General features: G+C 50.9%; 1 protein-coding gene across 2 annotated transcripts in view; it reads right to left on the bottom strand.

The window, feature by feature from the left end:
- Positions 1 to 18875, bottom strand: part of HGS (hepatocyte growth factor-regulated tyrosine kinase substrate) — a 37233-nt gene that overhangs the window by 5468 nt on the left and 12890 nt on the right. For both annotated transcript variants that reach the window (XM_038742914.1, XM_038742915.1), the window contains exons 5-17: positions 16124 to 16247; positions 14895 to 14947; positions 12139 to 12207; positions 11923 to 12047; positions 9840 to 9918; positions 9624 to 9722; positions 8146 to 8241; positions 6948 to 6986; positions 6697 to 6852; positions 6541 to 6606; positions 4897 to 5107; positions 3358 to 3530; positions 2357 to 2497 (exon numbers count right to left, since the gene is read on the bottom strand). In XM_038742914.1, the coding sequence (XP_038598842.1) occupies positions 2357 to 2497; positions 3358 to 3530; positions 4897 to 5107; positions 6541 to 6606; positions 6697 to 6852; positions 6948 to 6986; positions 8146 to 8241; positions 9624 to 9722; positions 9840 to 9918; positions 11923 to 12047; positions 12139 to 12207; positions 14895 to 14947; positions 16124 to 16247 (1431 nt within the window). The remainder of the gene's footprint in view (positions 1 to 2356; positions 2498 to 3357; positions 3531 to 4896; positions 5108 to 6540; positions 6607 to 6696; positions 6853 to 6947; positions 6987 to 8145; positions 8242 to 9623; positions 9723 to 9839; positions 9919 to 11922; positions 12048 to 12138; positions 12208 to 14894; positions 14948 to 16123; positions 16248 to 18875) is intronic.

Genomic DNA, 18875 nt, shown 5'->3' with positions numbered 1-18875 from the left:
GAATGAATGAATGAATGTTGGGTAGGGACCGTCTCTATCTGTTGCCGACTTGTACTTCCCAAGCGCTTAGTCCAGTGCTCTGCACACAGTAAGCGCTCAATAAATATGACTGAATGAATGAATGAATGTTGGGTAGGGACCGTCTCTCTGTGTTGCCGACTTGTACTTCCCAAGCGCTTAGTCCAATGCTCTGCACACAGTAAGCGCTCAATAAATACGATCGAATGAATGAATGTTGGGTAGGGACCGTCTCTATCTGTTGCCGACTTGTATTTCCCAAGCGCTTAGTCCAGTGCTCTGCACACAGTAAGCGCTCAATAAATACGAATGAATGAATGAATGAATGAATGAATGAATGTTGGGTAGGGACCGTCTCTATCTGTTGCCGACTTGGTCTTCCCAAGCACTTAGTCCAGTGCTCTGCACTCAGTAAGCGCTCAATAAATACGACTGAATGAATAAATAAATGAATGTTGGGCAGGGACTGTCTCTGTTGCTGACTTGTATTTCCCAAGTGCTTAGGCCGGTGCTCTGCACACAGTAAGCGCTCAATAAGTACGACTGAATGAATGAATGAATACTAAGGGCTTGGAAGAGTCCAACAGAACAATAACCAGACACATGAATGAATGAATGAATGAATACTAAGGGCTTGGAAGAGTCCAACAGAATAACCAGACGAATGAATGAATGAATGAATCCACCAAGCTAGCTCTCTTCCTCCCTTCAAGGCCCTACTGAGAGCTCACCTCCTCCAGGAGGCCTTCCCAGACTGAGCCCCTTCCTTCCTCTCCCCCTCATCCCCTTGTCCAGCCCCCCATCTTACCTCTTTCCCTTCCCCACAGCACCTGTATATATGTATATATGTTTGTACATATTTATTACTCTATTTACTTATTTATTTTACTTGTACATATCTATTCTATTTATTTTATTTTGTTAGTATGTTTGGTTTTGTTCTCTGCCTCCCCCTTTTAGACTGTGAGCCCACTGTTGGGTAGGGACTGTCTCTATATGTTGCCAATTTGTACTTCCCAAGCGCTTAGTACAGTGCTCTGCACATAGTAAGCACTCAATAAATACGATTGATGATGATGATGATGATGATGAATGAATACTAAGGGCTTGGAAGAGTCCAACAGAACAATAAGCAGACACATGAATGAATGAATGAATACTAAGGGCTTGGAAGAGTCCAACAGAACAATAAGCAGACACATGAATGAATGGATGAATGAATGAATACTAAGGGCTTGGAAGAGTCCAACAGAACAATAAGCAGACACAGGAATGAATGGATGAATACTAAGGGCTTGGAAGAGTCCAACAGAACAATAAGCAGACACATGAATGAATGAATGAATACTAAGGGCTTGAAAGAGTCCAACAGAACAATAACCAGACACGTGAATGAATGAATGAATAGTAAGGGCTTGGAAGAGTCCAACAGAACAATAACCAGACACATGAATGAATGAATGAATGAATACTAAGGGCCTGGAGGAGTCCAATAGAACAATAACCAGATGAATGAATGAATGAATGAATACTAAGGGCTTGGAAGAGTCCAAAAGAACAATAACCAGACACATGAATGAATGAATGAATATTAAGGGCTTGGAAGAGTCCAACAGAACAATAAGCAGACACAAGAATGAATGAATGAATACTAAGGGCTTGGAAGAGTCCAATAGAACAATAAGCAGACACATGAATGAATGAATACCAAGGGCTTGGAAGAGTCCAACAGAACAATAACCAGACACATGAATGAATGAATGAATACTAAGGGCTTGGAAGAGTCCAACAGAACAATAACCAGACACATGAATGAATGAATGAATGAATGAAAATGAATACTAAGGGCTTGGAAGAGTCCAACAGTACAATAACCAGACACATGAATGAATGAATGAATACTAAGGGCTTGGAGGAGTCCAACAGAACAATAACCAGATGAATGAATGAATGAATACTAAGGGCTTGGAAGAGTCCATCAGAATAATAAGCACACACATGAATGAATGAATGAATACTAAGGGCCTGGAAGAGTCCAACAGAACAATAACCAGACACATGAATGAATGAATGAATACTAAAGGCATGGAAGAGTCCAACAGAACGATAAGCAGACACATGAATGAATGATTACTAAGGGCTTGGAAGAGTCCAACAGAACAATAACCAGACACATAAATGAATGATTACTAAGGGCTTGGAAGAGTCCAACAGAACAATAACCAGACACATGAATGAATGATTACTAAGGGCTTGGAAGAGTCCAACAGAACAATAACCAGACACGTGAATGAATGAATAAATGAATGAATGAACAAAACGAGCGGAGAGGGCCCACCTGGGCGTAGGGGAGGGAGAAGGCCGGCATCTGGGCGCGCATCTGAATCGTCTGCTTCTGCTGCTCCAGGCGGATCTGCCGCTCCTTCTCCTGCTCCTGCAGGCGCTGGATGGCCATCTGACGCTGCATTTCCAGGTATTCCTGCCGGCGGGTGGGAAAAGGGGGCGGCGGGGCGGTCAGCGGGTCCCCCGCCCCGCCTCGGACGGCCCCGGGGAAGCGGGGCCTCCGACCTCCTTCGTCCTATTGTGTATTTTTGTGCAGGGCACTGGACTAGGCGTGGCTCGGTGGAAAGAGCCCGGGTTTGAGAATCAGAGGTCATGGGTTCGAATCGGGACAGCTGCGAGACCTTGGGCAAGCCGCTTCGCTTCTCTGTGTCTCAGTGACCTCATCTGTAAAATGGGGGGGTGAAGACTGGGGGCCCCACGGGGGGACAACCTGATCACCTTGTAGAATACTAATAATGGTGGCATTTATTAAGCGCTTACTATGTGCAAAGCACCGTTCTAAGCGCTGGGGAGGTTACAAGGTGATGAGGTGGTCCCACGGGGGGCTCACAGTCTTCACCCCCATTTCCCAGAGGAGGGAACTGAAGCACAGAGAAATTACGTTGCTGTGTGACTGTGGGCAAGCCACTTAACTTCTCTGGGCCTCAGTTCCCTCATCTGGAAACTGGGGATGAATAACAATAATAATGGCACTTATGAAGCGCTCACTATGTGCCAAGCACTGTTCGAAGCGCTGGGGAAGTTACAAGGTGATCAGGTTGTCGCACTTTACATCGCATTTTACAGATGAGGGAAGACTGTGAGCCCCCCGCGGAGGGACAACCTTGTAACCTCCCCAGCGCTTAGAACAGTGCTTGGCACATAGTAAGCGCTTCATAAATGCCGTCATTATTTGTATTATGAAGTCCGGACCGGAGTGGGGAGGGGCAGGGGGCCGAAGCGGTCATCCAGCTGTGCCCGGAGACCCCCCCGGGGCCCTGCCCGCCGTCCGCTCACCTGCTTCTTCTGCCTCATGATCTCCAGCTTCTGGGCCAGCTGAATCTGGCGCTGCCGCTCGGCCTCCTCCGCCGCCCGGCGCAGTTTCTCGCGATGCTCTTCCCTCAGGGCGTTCAGTGCTCCCCGGGCGTCGCGGACCTGGGCCAGTTTGTCCTGCAGCCCCTCGTAGTACACTGCCGGGGCGGAGGGACGCGAGGCCTGAGCGCCCGGGCCAACCCCCTTCCCTCCCCGGCCACCCCCGGGGCCGCCGGGAAGAAGCTAGTGGCCGGCAGGGAGGGGGTCTCGGCTGCCCGCCCACCCCCTGATAACAGCCAGAATAATAATTGGGGTATTTAATGATGGTATTCGTTAAGCGCTTACTATGCGCAAAGCTCTGTTCTAAGCGCTGGGGAGGTTACAAGGTGATCCCCCTTCTAGACTGTGAGCCCGCTGTTGGGTAGGGACTGTCTCTATGTGTCGCCGACTTGGAATTCCCAAGCGCTTAGTGCAGTGCTCTGCACACAGTAAGCGCTCAATAAATACAATTGATTGACCGAATCGGGCTGTCCCACGGGGCGCTCCCAGTCTTCATCCCCATTTTCCAGATGAAGGAACCGAGGCCTGGAGAAGTGAAGTGACTTGCCCCAAGTCACCCAGCTGACAAGCGGCGGAGCCGGGATTTGAACCCCTGACCTCTGACTCCAAAGCCTGGGTTTTTACCACTGAGCCACGCTGCTTCTCATGTTTAAGCGCTTACTATGTGCCGGGCACCACGCTAAGCGCTGGGCTGGATACAAGGTCGTCAGGTTGTCCCCTGTGGGGCTCACAGTCTTCCTCCCCATTTGACAGATGAGGGAACTGAGGACCAGAGAATAATAATAATGATGGCATTTATTAAGCGCTTACTATGTGTCAAGCCCTGTTCTAAGCGCTGGGAAGGTTACAAGGTGATTTATTTTGTTAATATTTTGTTTTGTTCTCTGTCTCCCCCTCCTAGACTGTGAGCCCACTGTTGGGTAGGGACCGTCTCTATATGTTGCCAACTTGTACTTCTCAAGCGCTTAGTACAGTGCTCTGCACACAGTAAGTGCTCAATACGATTGAATTAATGAATGAATGCTCTGCACACAGTAAGCGCTCAATAAATACGACAATGAATGAATGAAAAGGTTGTCCCACATGGGGCTCACAGTCTTCACCCTCATTTTCCAGATGAGGGAACCGAGGCCCGGAGAAGTGAAGTGACTTGCCCCAAGTCACTCAGCTGACAAGCGGCGGAGCCGGGATTAGAACCCACGACCCCTGACTCGCAAGCCCGGGCTCTTTCCACTGAGCCACGCTGCTTCCCTTCATAATGATGATAATGATGGCACTTATTAAGCGCTTACTATGTGCAAAGCACCGTTCTAAGCGCTGGGGAGGTTACAAGGTGATGAGGTTGTCCCACGGGGGGCTCCCAGGCTTGATACCCATTTTCCAGACGAGGGAACGGAGGCCCGGAGAAGGGAAGGGACCGAGCCCAGGTCACCGGGGAAGTGGGGGGGAGGGTCCCCCACGTACACCTGCGTTCGTCCAGCTGGTTGAGGAGGTGGAGGAGCTGGGGGTGCATGTTGTTGATGGACTGGAAGAGGGAGAGGACGGCCGAGTCGTTGGTGATGCTGCGGCCGCGCAGGTGGTTGCTCTTCATGCGGTTGACGAAGGTGGTGACGGCGTTCTGCAGCCCCTTCAGGAACTGCTCGTGCTCCTCCTCCGACTCCCCGTTCTGGTATTGCTGCCGGGAACACGGGAAGGCCGCCTCGCACCCGGCCCCGGCCCGCCACCGCCTCCGCCGGCCCCTACTCGGAGCTCACCTAAGGCCGGCCGGCCGCGGCCATGACTGGCCAGGACGGGCGGCTCGGGAGCCGGACCGGAGCGGGTTCCCAAGAGGGGGCCCCGGGATGATAATAATAATGATGGTATTTGTTAAGCGCTTACTCTGTGCAAAGCACCGCTCTAAGCGCTGAGGGGAGAAAAGGTGATCAGGCTGTCCCCCGTGGGGCTCCCAGTCTTCATCCCCATTTTCCAGATGAGGGAACTGAGGCCCAGACAAGTGAAGTGACTCGCCCAAAGTCACCCGGCTGACGGTTGGCAGAGCCGTGATTTGAACCCGTGACCTCTGACTCCAAAGCCCGGGCTCTTTCCACTGAGCCACACTGCTTCCCTTCATAATGATAATAATAATAATAATAATACTGGCATTATGATCAGGTTGCCCCACATGGGGCTCCCAGTCTTCATCCCCATTTTCCAGATGAGGGAACTGAGGCCCAGAGAAGTGAAGTGACCCACCCAAAGTCACCCGGCTGACAGCTGGCGGAGCCGCGATTTGAACCCGTGACCTCTGACTCCAAAGCCCGGGCTCTTTCCACTGAGCCACACTGCTTCCCTTCATAATGATAATACTAATAATACTGGCATTATGATCAGGTTGCCCACGTGGGGCTCCCAGTCTTCATCCCCATTTTCCAGATGAGGGAACTGAGGCCCAGAGAAGTGAAGCAACTCGCCCAAAGTCACCCTGCTGACAGTTGGTGGAGCCAGAATTTGAACCCGTGACCTCTGACTCCAAAGCCCAGGCTCTTTCCACTGAGCCACACTGCTTCCCTTCATAATGATGACGATGATGATGATGATAATAATAATGATAATAATAATAATAATAATAATAATAATACTGGCATTATGATCAGGTTGCCCCACGTGGGGCTCCCAGTCTTCATCCCCATTTTCCAGATGAGGGAACTGAGGCCCAGAGAAGTGAAGCGACTCGCCCAGAGTCACCCAGCTGATAGTTGGCAGAGCTGCAGTTTGAACCCGTGACCTCTGACTCCAAAGCCCGGGCGCTTTCCACTGAGCCACACTGCTTCCCTTCATCATCATCATCATAATAATAATAATAATAATAATAATAATAATAATAGCATTATGATCAGGTTGCCCCACGCGGGGCTCCCAGTCTTCATCCCCACTTTCCAGATGAGGGAACTGAGGCCCAGAGAAGTGAAGCGACTTGCCCAAAGTCACCCGGCTGACAGTTGGTGGAGCCGCGATTTGAACCCCTGACCTCTGACTCCAAAGCCCGGGCTCTTCCCACTGAGCCGTGCCGCTCCTCTATGCCCGGGAATCCCGGCGGGCCGGGCCGGGCCGGGCCGGGCGGCGACTCACCTCAGCGAAGTGTCCGCCGCCGGCGGAAGGCGGTAGGGGCTGAGCGTCCGGCTCCGGGAGGGGCGTCTGAAACAGAGACCACAGCCGTGGGGGCCGGGCGACGGCCTCCTCCCGCGGCCCCCGGCCGGCCGGCCTCCGCCTCCCCCTCTCTCTCACCTCCGCCCCGGGGGCGGGGGCCGCGTGGCCTTCCCCGGGCGGCGGGGTGGCGGCGGCGGCGGCGTCCGCCACGGACACGGGGGCCGAGGGCGTGGGGCTCTTGCCCGCTTCCTCCTGCTTCTTCTCCCAGTAGTTCCGGTTGAGGTAGCGGGCCAGCTGCCGGGAGAGAGGGGGGAGAGGCGGATCCGGGTCACGTCCCGGAGCCGGTCGGGAACGCGGTGGTCGTCCGAGCCGCCGGGGCCCATCCTTACCTCGGGGTCGACGTCCTCGGCCAGCGGGGCGGACGAGTTCTGGGGGACGAAAGGCGGGGACGTGATAGACCCGGCGAGGGGCGAGCGACAGTGAGGCCGGACCCCTCTGTCTCCGCCCCCCCCCGAAACAAGGGGAGACTCCTCTTTAACTCATCAATATAAAAACAATAATGATGGCCCCCCCCAAACGTAATAATAATAATGATAATAATGGCATTTATAAAGTGCTTACTATATGCAAAGCACTGTTCTAAGCGCTGGGGGTGATACAAGGTGATCAGGTTGTCCCACGGGGGCTCACAGTCTTCATCCCCATTTTACAGGCGAGGGAACTGAGGCCCAGAGAAGTTCACGGGGAGACTCCTCTTTTTTAACTCATCAATTAATAATAAGAACAATAATAGTGATGCCCCCCAAACATAATAATAATAATAATAGCATTTATAAAGCGCTTACTACGTGCAAAGCACTGTTCTAAGCGCTGGGGGTGATACAAGGTGATCAGGTGGGGGGGCTCACAATCTTCATCCCCATTTTACAGATGAGGGAACTGAGGCCCAGGGAAGTTCAAGGGGAGACGCCTCTTTTTTAACTCATCAATAATAAAAACAATAGTAATGATGGCCCCCCGAAACACAGTAATAATAATAATGGCATTTATCAAGCGCTTACTATGTGCCAAGCACTGTTCTAAGCGCTGGGGGTGATACAAGGTGATCAGGTTGTCCCACAGTCGCGCTCACAGTCTTCATCCCCATTTTACAGATGAAGGAACTGAGGCCCAGAGAAGTTCAAGGGGAGACTCCTCTTTTTTACCTCATCAATTAATAATAAGAACAATCATAATGATGGCCCCCCCAAACATAATAATAATGTCATTTATAAAGCGCTTACTTACACTGTTCTAAGCGCTAGGGTGGTTACAAGGTGATCAGGTTGTCCCACGGGGCGGGGGGGGGGGGGGGGGGGGGGCTCACAGTCTTCATCCCCATTTTACAGATGAGGGAACTGAGGCCCAGAGAAGTTCAAGGGGAGACTCCTCTTATAAGCTTATAAGCTCACCGTGGGCAGGGAATGTCTCTGTTTATCGATGTATTGTCCTCTCCCGAGCGCTCAGTCCAGTGCCCCGCGCCCAGTCAGCGCTCAATAAGTACGACCGAAGGACCGAATGCGAGAGTGGGTCGGGGGTCCGACTCACCACAGGGGAAGAATAGAGGCTGCCGGGAGCCGGAGCGGACGAGGTCACCGGGGTGGGATCCGCCTTGGGGTACATGGGGTACGTCGTCTTCTGGCGCTGAAAACGGAAGCGCCCGGGGGGAGCTGAGAGGACGTCCCCACCGGCGAACCGCTCCTCCCCGCTCCCGTCCGATCCTATCTACTGAGCGCCAACCGGGGGCCGAGCGCCGCGCGAAGCGTTCGGGAGAGGCCGACTGAAAAACCAACGGGCCCGTTCCCTGCCCCCGGAGAGCTTGCCGTCTCGGGGGGCAGGGAACGCCGACGGCTTCCTATTCGGGTCTGTCATTCATTCATTATTGAGCGCTTACTGTGTGCAGAGCACTGTGCTGAGCGCTTGGGAAGTCCAAGTTGGCAACATCTAGAGCCGGGCCCTGCCCAACAGCGGGCTCACAGTCTAGAAGGGGGAGGCGGACGACAAGACAAAGCGTATTAACAAAATGAAATCAATAGAAAAAATATTCATTCATTCATTCACTCAATCGTATTTATCGAGCGCTTACTATGTGCAGAGCACTGGACTAAGTGCTTGGGAAGTCCAAGTTGTCAACATAGAAAGACGGTCCCTACCCAACAGCAGGCTCACAGTCTAGAAGGGGGAGGTGGATGACAAAACAAAGCATATTAACAAAATAAAATAAATAGAAAAAATATTCATTCATTCATTCATTCACTCAATCGTATTTATTGAGCGCTTACTGCGTGCACAGCACTGGACTAAGCGCTTGGGAAGTCCAGGTTGGCAACATATAGAGACGGTCCCTGCCCAACAGCGGGCTCACAGTCTAGAAGCGGGAGGTGGACAACAAAACAAAACATATTAACAAAATAGAATCAATAGAAAAAAGTATTCATTCATTCATTCAACTGTAGTTATTGAGTGCTTACTGTGTGCAGAGCACTGAACTAAGCGCTTGGGAAGTCCAAGTTGGCAACATATAGAGCCAGTCCCTGCCCAACAGCGGGCTCACAGTCTAGAAGGGGGAGGCGGACGACAGAACAAAACATGTTAACAAAATAAAATGAATAGAATAAATACGTACAAATAAAATTAATAGAGTAATAAATCTGTCCGAACATATATACAGATATCCAGGTGCTGTGGGGAGGGGAAGGAGGTAAGGCGGGGGGGATGGGGGAGAGGAAGGAGGGGGCTCAGCCTGTCTCCCCTCTTAGACCGTATATAGATATACATACACAGATATAGATACATACATAGATATAGATATATCTGTATACAGATATACAGGTGGTGTGGGGAGGGGAAGGAGGTAAGGCAGGGGGGAAGGGGAGAGGAAGGAGGGGGCTCAGCCTGTCTCCCCTCTTAGACCGCCAGCCCATTGTGGGTGGGGGACGGGTCCGCCCAGGGCAAGCGCTCAGTAAATAGGATCGAACAGAACGAAGCTCCGGTTTGGAGCGTCCTGGGCCGCTCCGCCCGCTCACCATCCTCTCCTTCTCCTCGGCCTCCGACTGGGACAGGGCGATGGCCAGCTGCAGCTCCTCCTCCTCCTGCAGGGCGGTCTCGTCCCTCTTCGGGGGCAGCTGCGGGCCGAGAGGGCCGGCTGAGGGGGCGGCCCGCGGACCCCCAAGGCCGGACCCCCGAGGGGACGGACGGGGCGGGAGGGTCGGCGGGGCCGGACGACGGCGAGGGCGGCCTACCTGCGACTGCTGCGACAGGGGGCTGGTCAGATACTCCGGCGGCAGCTCGGTGGTGGAGGCCGCTTTGCCTTCGGCTTTCCTGAAGGGAAAAACCACCCGACGGATTTCCGCCGACGGGAGATGATAACGATGATACCGATGGCATTTATTAAGCGCCTTACTACGTGCCTAGCGCCGTTTTAAGCGCTGGGGTAGATACAGGATCATCAGGTTGCCCCTCCCGCTGTGGGGCTCCCTGGCGTCATCCCCGTTTGACAGGTGAGGGAACTGAGGCCCGGAGAAGTGAAGTGGCTCGCCCAAAGTCGCCCGGCTGACAAGAGGCAGAGCAGGGATTAGAACCCACGACTTCGGACTCCCAAGCCCGGGCTTCTGCCCTTAAGCCATGTGAAAACTCGGGGTCCTTCCGACTCCCGTGCCCAAGATCTAATAATAATAATAATAATAATAATAATAATAATAATAATAATAATAATAATAATAATGGCATTTGTTAAGCGCTCACTACGTGCCGAGCACCGTTCTGAGCACTGGGTTTCATACAAGGTGATCAGGTTGTCCTCCATGGGGATCCCAGTCTTCATCCCCATTTGACAGATGAGGGAACTGAGGCCCGGAGAAGTGAAGTGGCTCGCCCAAAGTCGCCCGGCTGACAAGAGGCAGAGCCGGGATTAGAACCCACGACCTCGGACTCCCAAGCCTGGGCTCTTGCCCCTAAGCCATGTGAGAAGTCGGGGTCCTTCCGACTCCCGTGCCCAGGCTCTAATAATAATAGTAATAATAATGATGGCATTTGTTAAGCGCTCACTATGTGCCGAGCACCGTTCTGAGCGCTGGGTTAGATACAAGGTGATCAGGTTGTCCCCCGTGGGGCTCCCAGTCTTCATCCCCATTTGACAGATGAGGGAACTGAGGCCCAGAAAAGTGAAGTGGCTTGGCCAAAGTCGCACGGCTGACAGGAGGCAGAGCCAGGATTAGAACCCATGACCTCGGACTCCCAAGCCTGGGCTCTTGCCCTTAATCAATCAATCGTATTTATTGAGCCCTTACTGTGTGCAGAGCACTGTACTAAGCGCTTGGGAAGTACAAGTTGGCAACATATAGAGATGGTCCCTACCCAACAGTGGGCTCACAGTCTAGAGCCACATGAGAACTCGGGGTCCTTCTGACTCCCGGGCTCTAATAATAATAATGATGGCATTTGTTAAGTGCTTACTATGTGCCAAGCACCGTTCTAAGCGCTGTGGAGGTTACAAGGTGATCAGGTTGTCCCCCGGGGGGCTCACAGTCTTCATCCCCATTTTCCAGATGAGGGAACTGAGGCCCGGAGAAGTGAAGCAACTGGCCCAAAGTCACCCAGCTGACAAGTGGCGGAGCCAGGATTTGAACCCAGGACCTCTGACTCCAAAGCCCAGGCTCTTTCCACTGAGCCACCGCTCCTCTACCTATGCGGCCGCTCTGTTTCTCTAAGCAGTTCATTCCATCGGATTTATTGAGCGCTTCCTGCGTGCAGAGCACTGTACTAAGCGCTTGGGAAGTCCAAGTCGGCAACATCTAGAGACGGTCCCTACCCGACAGCGGGCTCACGGTCTAGAAAGGGGAGACGGACGATGAAACAAAACATGGCGACAGGTGGCCAGAGATGGCCGAGGAGCCACAACGACCAGGGGACTTGATGCTGATGGTATTTGTGAGAAGTAGCGTGGCTCAGTGGAAAGAGCCCGGGCTCTGGAGTCAGAGGTCGTGGGTTCGAATCCCGGCTCCGCCCCTTGTCAGCTGGGGGACTTGGGGCCAGTCACTTCACTTCTCTGGGCCTCAAGTGACCGCATCTGTCAAACGGGGATGAAGACTGTGAGTCCTCTGTGGGCCAACCTGATCACCCTGTAACCTCCCCAGCGCTTAGAACAGTGCTTGGCACCTAGTAAGCGCTTCATAAACGCCATCATCGTTATTATTATTATTTGTGGAGCGCTTACTACGTGCCAAGCACCGTTCTAAGACTTGGCGGGGGTTCCCTCCCACCGGCCCCAGCAGTAGGGAGGAGATGGACGGGGGCGGGAGGGGGCAGGAAGGGGAAGACACTCACTTGTTGAGTTGCTCGTAGCAGGGCTCACACACCCTCACTTCTTTCTCGATCCCGAACTTGGGAATGGTGGAATACCGGGAAGAGCACTTCCCGCAGAAGATCTGTCCGCAAGCCCGGCAGTGATGCTGCAAAGCGAAGCGGGAGCGGTGAGTCGGGGGGACCTTGGCGGGATGAGGGGGGGACGGGGCGGCCTCGGGGCCGGGGCCGAGCACCCACCTTGCGGGTCACCACGCCGAACTGCACCCGGCACCGGTGACACTCCTCCGCGTCCACCCAGTCGGGGGCCTGGGGGAGAGAAAGCGGGCTCACCGGGGGGGATGGGGGAGATGCCGCCGGGCCGCCCGCTTGGAGGCCTTCGTGGGAGTTGGGTTTGGGGGCTTCGGGGCTCCCGCCGGGGGGGAAAGACCCCGCCGGGGGTCCGGTCTGAGGGCACCCGGAGCAATCTGGGAGCTCGGTAAGACCGATCATGTTGGTATTTGTTAAGCGCTTACTATGTGCCGACCACCGTTCTGAGCACTGGAGTGGATACGAGGTCATCGGGTCGTCCCCCCCGTGGGGCTCCCAGTCTTCATCCATTCCATTCATTCATTCAGTCATATTTATTGAGCGCTTACTGCGTGCAGAGCACTGGACTAAGCGCTTGGGAAGTCCAAGTCGGCGACATTTGGTTGTCTGTCTCCCCCTCATTCATTCAACCGCATTTATTGAGCGCTTACTGCGTGCAGAGCACTGGACTAAGCGCTTGGGAAGTCCAAGTCGGCGACATTTGGTTGTCTGTCTCCCCCTCATTCATTCAACCGCATTTATTGAGCGCTTACTGCGTGCAGAGCACTGGACTAAGCGCTTGGGAAGTACAAGTCGGCGACATTTGGTTGTCTGTCTCCCCCTTCTAGACTGTGAGCCCGCTGTTGGGTAGCTACCGTCTCTAGATGTTACCAACTTGTTCTTCCCAAGCGCTTAGTACAGTGCTCTGCGCACAGTAAGAGCTCAATAAATACGACTGAATGAATGAATCTAGAGACGGTCCCTTACTTATAGAAGCGCTTACTATAACAATTAGAACAGGTAGAACAGTGCTTTGCACGTAGTAAGCACTTAATAAATGCCATTATTATTTATTATTATTATTATTATTATTAAGTCCCTTTACTGCTCTGGGCCTCAGTTCCCTCATCTGGAAAATGGGGATCGAGACCGTGAGCCCCATGTGGGACAGGGATCGTTTCCAACCGGATCCGCTTGTATTCACCCCAGCGCTTAGAATGATGATGATGACATTAAGCACTTACTATAACAGAACAGTTAGAACAGTGCTTTGCATGTAGTAAGCACTTAATAAATGCCATTATTATTTATCATTATTATTATTAAGTCCCTTTACTGCTCTGGGCCTCAGTTCCCTCATCTGGAAAACGGGGATCGAGACCGTGAGCCCCACGTGGGACAGGGATCATTTCCAACCGGATCCGCTTGTATTCACCCCAGCGCTTAGAATGATGATGATGACATTTATTAAGCACTTATTATAAGTTAGAACAGTGCTTTGCACGTAGTAAGCACTTAATAAATACCATTCTTATTTATTATTATTATTATTATTAAGTCCCTTTACTGCTCTGGGCCCCAGTTCCCTCATCTGTAAGACGGGGATTGAGGCCGTGAGCTCCACGTGGGACAGGGATTGTTTCCAACCGGATCTGCTTGTATTCACCCCGGTGCTTAGCACAGTGCCTGGCACATAGTAAGCACTTAACAGATACCACCATTATTATTATTAGCCCTCAAGGGAAAGGACCCGGAGGAGTCGGGTCAGAAGGCACCCGAGTTGGTCCAAAAATCAGCACCCGGAGCACTCCGGGAGTTTGGCCTCGGCGCTTTGCGTCGTCCTCCTCAAAGCCCCCAGAGAAGCAGCATGGCTCATTCAATCGTATTTATTGAGCGCTTACTGTGTGCAGAGCACTGGACTAATCAATCAATCAATCGTATTTACTGAGCGCTTACTGTGTGCAGAGCACCGGACTAAGCGCTTGGGAAGAACAAGTTGGCAACATATAGAGACGGTCGCTACCCAACAGCGGGCTCACAGTCTAGAAGGGGGAGACGGATGACAAAACATATTAACAAAATAAAATAAACAGAATAAGTATGTACAAATGAAATAAATAAAGAGCCCGGGCTTGGGAATCAGAGGCCATGGGTTCAAACCCAATTGTCAGCTGGGTGACTCTGGGAAAGTCACTTCACTTCTCTGTGCCTCAGTTCCCTCCTCTGTGAAATGGGGACGGAGACTGTGAGCCCCCCGAGGGACAACCTAGTCACCTCGTAACCTCCCCAGCGCTTAGAGCAGTGCTTTGCACGTAGTAAGCACTTAACAAATGCCATTATTATCATTATTCCTCAAAGGAGGAGCCGGTCTTCAGACTCCCAAGTTGGCCAAAAAATCAGCAACCTGAGGCTTCTGGAAGTTTGGTCTGGGGGGCTTTGGCGGCGACCTCAAGGAAAAAGACCCGGAGTCGGATCCGAAGACCCCCATCAAGTCGGCCCAAAAAGCAGCGGCCCGGCGCCAAGTCAGAAAGCGTGAGGTCCCACAGGGCTGTCTTTCTCCCCCTCTAAATTGTCAGCTCATTGAGGGCATTCATTCATTCAATCGCATTTATTGAGCGCTTACCGTGGGCAGAGCACTGTACTGAGCGCTTGGGAAGTACAAGTCGGCAACAAGTACAAGTACGCGGGGAATATGTCTGTTTCTTGTTACTTCGTCCTCTCCCAAGAGTCCCTCATTCATTCAACTGTATTGACTGCGCGCTTACTGTGTGCAGAGCACTGTAATGAGCGCTGGGGAAGTACAAGTTGGCAACAAGTACGAGTGGGCAGGGAATATGTCTGTTTCTTGTTACTCTGTCCTCTCCCAAGAGTCCCTCCGTCCGCCCCGCCAAGGCTGCCCCCTCGCCCTCAACCGGCCCGGGGCTCACCCTTTCCGCCGCAAACATGGCATCGCTCTCCTTGAATTCCGGGAAGACGTGACCTGAAAAAAACCAGATGGCCCTTGTGTACATGGCTACGATTCCATTTATTTGGATGGTAATCAATCAATCGTATTTATTGAGCGCTTACTGTGTGCAGAGCACTGTACTAAGCGCTTGGGAAATCCAAGTTGGCAACATCTAGAGACGGTCCCTACCCAACAGTGGGCTCACAGTCTAAAAGGGGGAGACAGAGAACAGAACCGAAACATACTAACCAAAAAAATAAAATAAATAGAATAGATATGTACAAGTAAAATAGAGTAATAAATATGTACAAACATATATACTTCCAGCCTCCACCACTCTGAATCCTGGTTCCCATCCCCCCCGAGCCCTGTGAACTCTTCCCACCCCACCAGATTCCTCGTGGATGGATCCTGGTATTTATTGTATTTATTGAGCGCTTACGGTGTGCAGAGCACTGTACTAAGCGCTAGATGGTACTGTAATAATAATAAGAATAGTAATAGTAATAATAGTAATAATAATAATAATAATAGTAATAAGAATAAGAAGAATAATGATGATGATGATAATAATAATAGTAATAAGAATAAGAATAAGAAGAATAAGAATAAGAAGAATAAGAATAAGAAGAATAAGAATAAGAATAAGAAGAATAAGAATAAGAATAATGATGATGATGATGATAATAATAATAATAATAGTAATAAGAATAAGAATAAGAAGAATGATGATGATGATGATAATAATAATAATAATAGTAAGAAGAAGAAGAAGAAGAAGAAGAAGAATGATGATGATGATGATAATAATAATAATAATAGTAATAAGAATAAGAAGAATAAGAAGAATAAGAATAAGAATAAGAAGAATAAGAAGAATAAGATTAAGAATAATAAGAATAATAAGAATAAGAATAATGATGATGATGATAATAATAATAATAGTAAGAAGAAGAAGAAGAATGATGATGATGATAATAATAATAGTAATAAGAATAATAAGAATAATAAGAATAAGAATAATGATGATGATGATGACGACGACGATGATGATGATAATAATAATAATAATAACAATAACAATAACAACAATAATAATAATAATAATAATAATAATGTCTGTCGGGTTGTCGGGAAGGGATCGACTCTGTTACCGAACGGGACGCGGCAGGCGCTCCACAAATACGGCGGAAGGAAGGGCCGACTCACCTTCGACCTTCATGATCTGGTAGGTGTCCTGGACCACCCTGTACTTGGGCTCGTTCCGGAAGGCGTGAGCCCAGGCCTGCACCAGGTACAGGATCTTATTGCGCACGTTGGCTTCCACTTGCCTCTGGCGGGGAAGGAGAAGGGGGTGGGAAGGCCAGCGGTCAGGCCCCGCCATTCGCCCCGTCGTCCCCCCCCACCCCCCCCCCCCCGAGCCGGCTCGGCTCCGGCCCTCCCCGCCCGCCTCCGGGTGGGCTACGCTACCTCATCTGCCTCAGATCAATTTATGTACTTCTTTACGGGGAACCGGGGAGGCATTCATTCACTCAGTCGTATTTGGTGAGCGCTTACCGTGTGCGGAGCACTGGACTAAGCGCTTGGGAAGTCCAACTTGGCGACATCTAGAGACGGTCCCTACCCGACAGCGGGCTCACGGTCTAGAAGCCGGGCGGAGCGGCTACAGCCCGGGACTGGGAGGCGGGCGGGCGTGGGTTCGAATCCCGGCTCCGCCACCCATCAGCTGGGTGGCGGTGGGCAAGGCGCTGGACTTCTCTGGGCCTCAGTTCCCTCCTCTGTAAAATGGGGGATTAAACTGGGAGCCCCACGGGGGACAACCTGATCACCCTGTACCTACCCCAGTGCTTTTGAATAGTGCTCGGCACATATTAAGCGCTTAACAAATGCCATCATCATCATTATTATTATTATTATTATTACTATTATTATTACAGTGCCTGGCACACAGTAAGCACTTAACAAATACCATTATTATTATTATTATTATTACAGTGCCTGGCACACAGTAAGCGCTTAACAAATACTATTATTATTATTACAGTGCCTGACACAGTAATAAGTGCTTAAATACCATTATTATTATTATTATTAATACAGTGCCTGGCACACAGTAAGCACTTAACAAATACCATCATTACATCATATACAGTAAGTGCTTAAATACCATTATTATTATTATTATTATTATTATTAATACAGTGCCTGGCACACAGTAAGCACTTAATACCATCATTATTATTATTATTATTACAGTGCCTAGCACACAGTAAGCGCTTAACAAATACTATTATTATTACTGTTGTTATTATTATTAGTGTCTGGCACACAGGAAGCGCTTAACAAATACTATTATTATTATATTATATTATTATTATTATTATCATTACAGTGCCTGGCACACAGTAAGCACTTAAATACCATTATTATCATTATTATTATTACAGTGCCTGGTACACAGTAAGCGCTTAACAAATACCATCATTATTATTATTATGATTATTATCATCACAGTGCCTGGCACACAGTAAGTGCTTAAATACCATCATCATTATTGTTATTATTATCATCGTTATTACAGTGCCTGGCATACAGTAAGCGCTTAACAAATACCATCACTATTATTATTATTACAGTGCCTGGCTCACAGTAAGCACTTAAATACCAGAACTATTATTATTGTTATTAATGTCTGTCTCCCCCCTAGACCACGCGCTCATCGTGGGCAAGGAACGTGTCTGTTTGTTGTCCTCTTGTCCTCTGCCAGGCACTCAGTACAGGGCTTTGCACACTGTAAGCGTTCAATAAATACATACGACTGAATGAATGAATGGACTAGCAATACTCCTTGGAACTAACCAAGACTCCTGATCTTGCTTATCGTTAACAGAGAAGCAACGTGGCCCAGTGGCTAGAGCCCGGGCCTGGGACTGAGGAGGGACCTGGGTTCCAATCCCGGCTCCGCCGCTTGTCTGCAGTGGGACCTTGGGCTAGTCACTTCACTTCCCTAGGCCTCAGTTTCCTCATCTGTCAAATGGGGATGAAGATGTGAGCCCCACATGGGGGCAGGGACTGTGTCCAACCAAGTGGAATTTACCCCAGTGCTTAGACGGGGCTTGGCACATAGTAAGTGCTTAACAAATCCCACAGTTATTATTATTATTATTATTATTATTATTATTATTATTATTATTATTATTGTTATTATTATGACCGACTTGGTGGCGACTAGGGCTAACGAATGGGATAGTCCCTCTTGACTGTGAGCTCGTTGTGGGCGGGGAATATGTCTGATTATTATGATGATGACCGACTTGGTGGCGACTACAGCTGTCGAATGGGACAGTCCCTCTGGACTGTGAGCTCGTTGTGGGTGGGGAATCCATCTGATTATTAATGTACTGTCCTCTCCCAAGCGCTCTGCACGCAGTAAGCGCTCAATAAATACCAAACGAACGAGAGAGAACTCCCCCTGCGGAGGTCCGGGGCCCTCCGCGTTGCGACGTCCACTCCGCCGGCTTCCCGCGGGTCCGGACGCGAACCCCCTCCGGTCCGGATCCGCCTTTCCGGCCCCCCGGCTTGGGCGGCTCTGACCCCCGGGGCCGGGAACCGTAGGGTCGGTCCCCCCGGGATGGGGCCCACGCCGATCTCGGGACGTCGGTCAGCCAACCAGAATTATTGGGCGCTTACTGAGGGCAGGGAACTGGACTGAGCGCTTGAGAACCGACACTACCTCACCTCTCTTCTGTCCTTCTCCAGCCCAGCCCGCACCCTCCGCTCCTCCGCCGCCGCTCACCTCCTCACCGGGCCTCGCTCTCGCCCGTCCCGCCGTCGCCCCCCGGCCCGCGTCCTCCCCCTGGCCCGGAATGCCCTCCCTCCCAACACCCGCCAAACTAGCCCTCTTCCTCCCTTCAAAGCCCTACTGAGAGCTCACCTCCTCCAGGAGGCCTTCCCAGACTGA

This window comes from Tachyglossus aculeatus, unplaced genomic scaffold (genome assembly GCF_015852505.1).
Source record: "Tachyglossus aculeatus isolate mTacAcu1 unplaced genomic scaffold, mTacAcu1.pri scaffold_1_arrow_ctg1, whole genome shotgun sequence".
NCBI classification, from domain to species: domain Eukaryota; kingdom Metazoa; phylum Chordata; class Mammalia; order Monotremata; family Tachyglossidae; genus Tachyglossus; species Tachyglossus aculeatus.
Note: the sequence above shows the minus strand (reverse complement) of the source record. Positions and strands in the feature narration are given on the sequence as shown.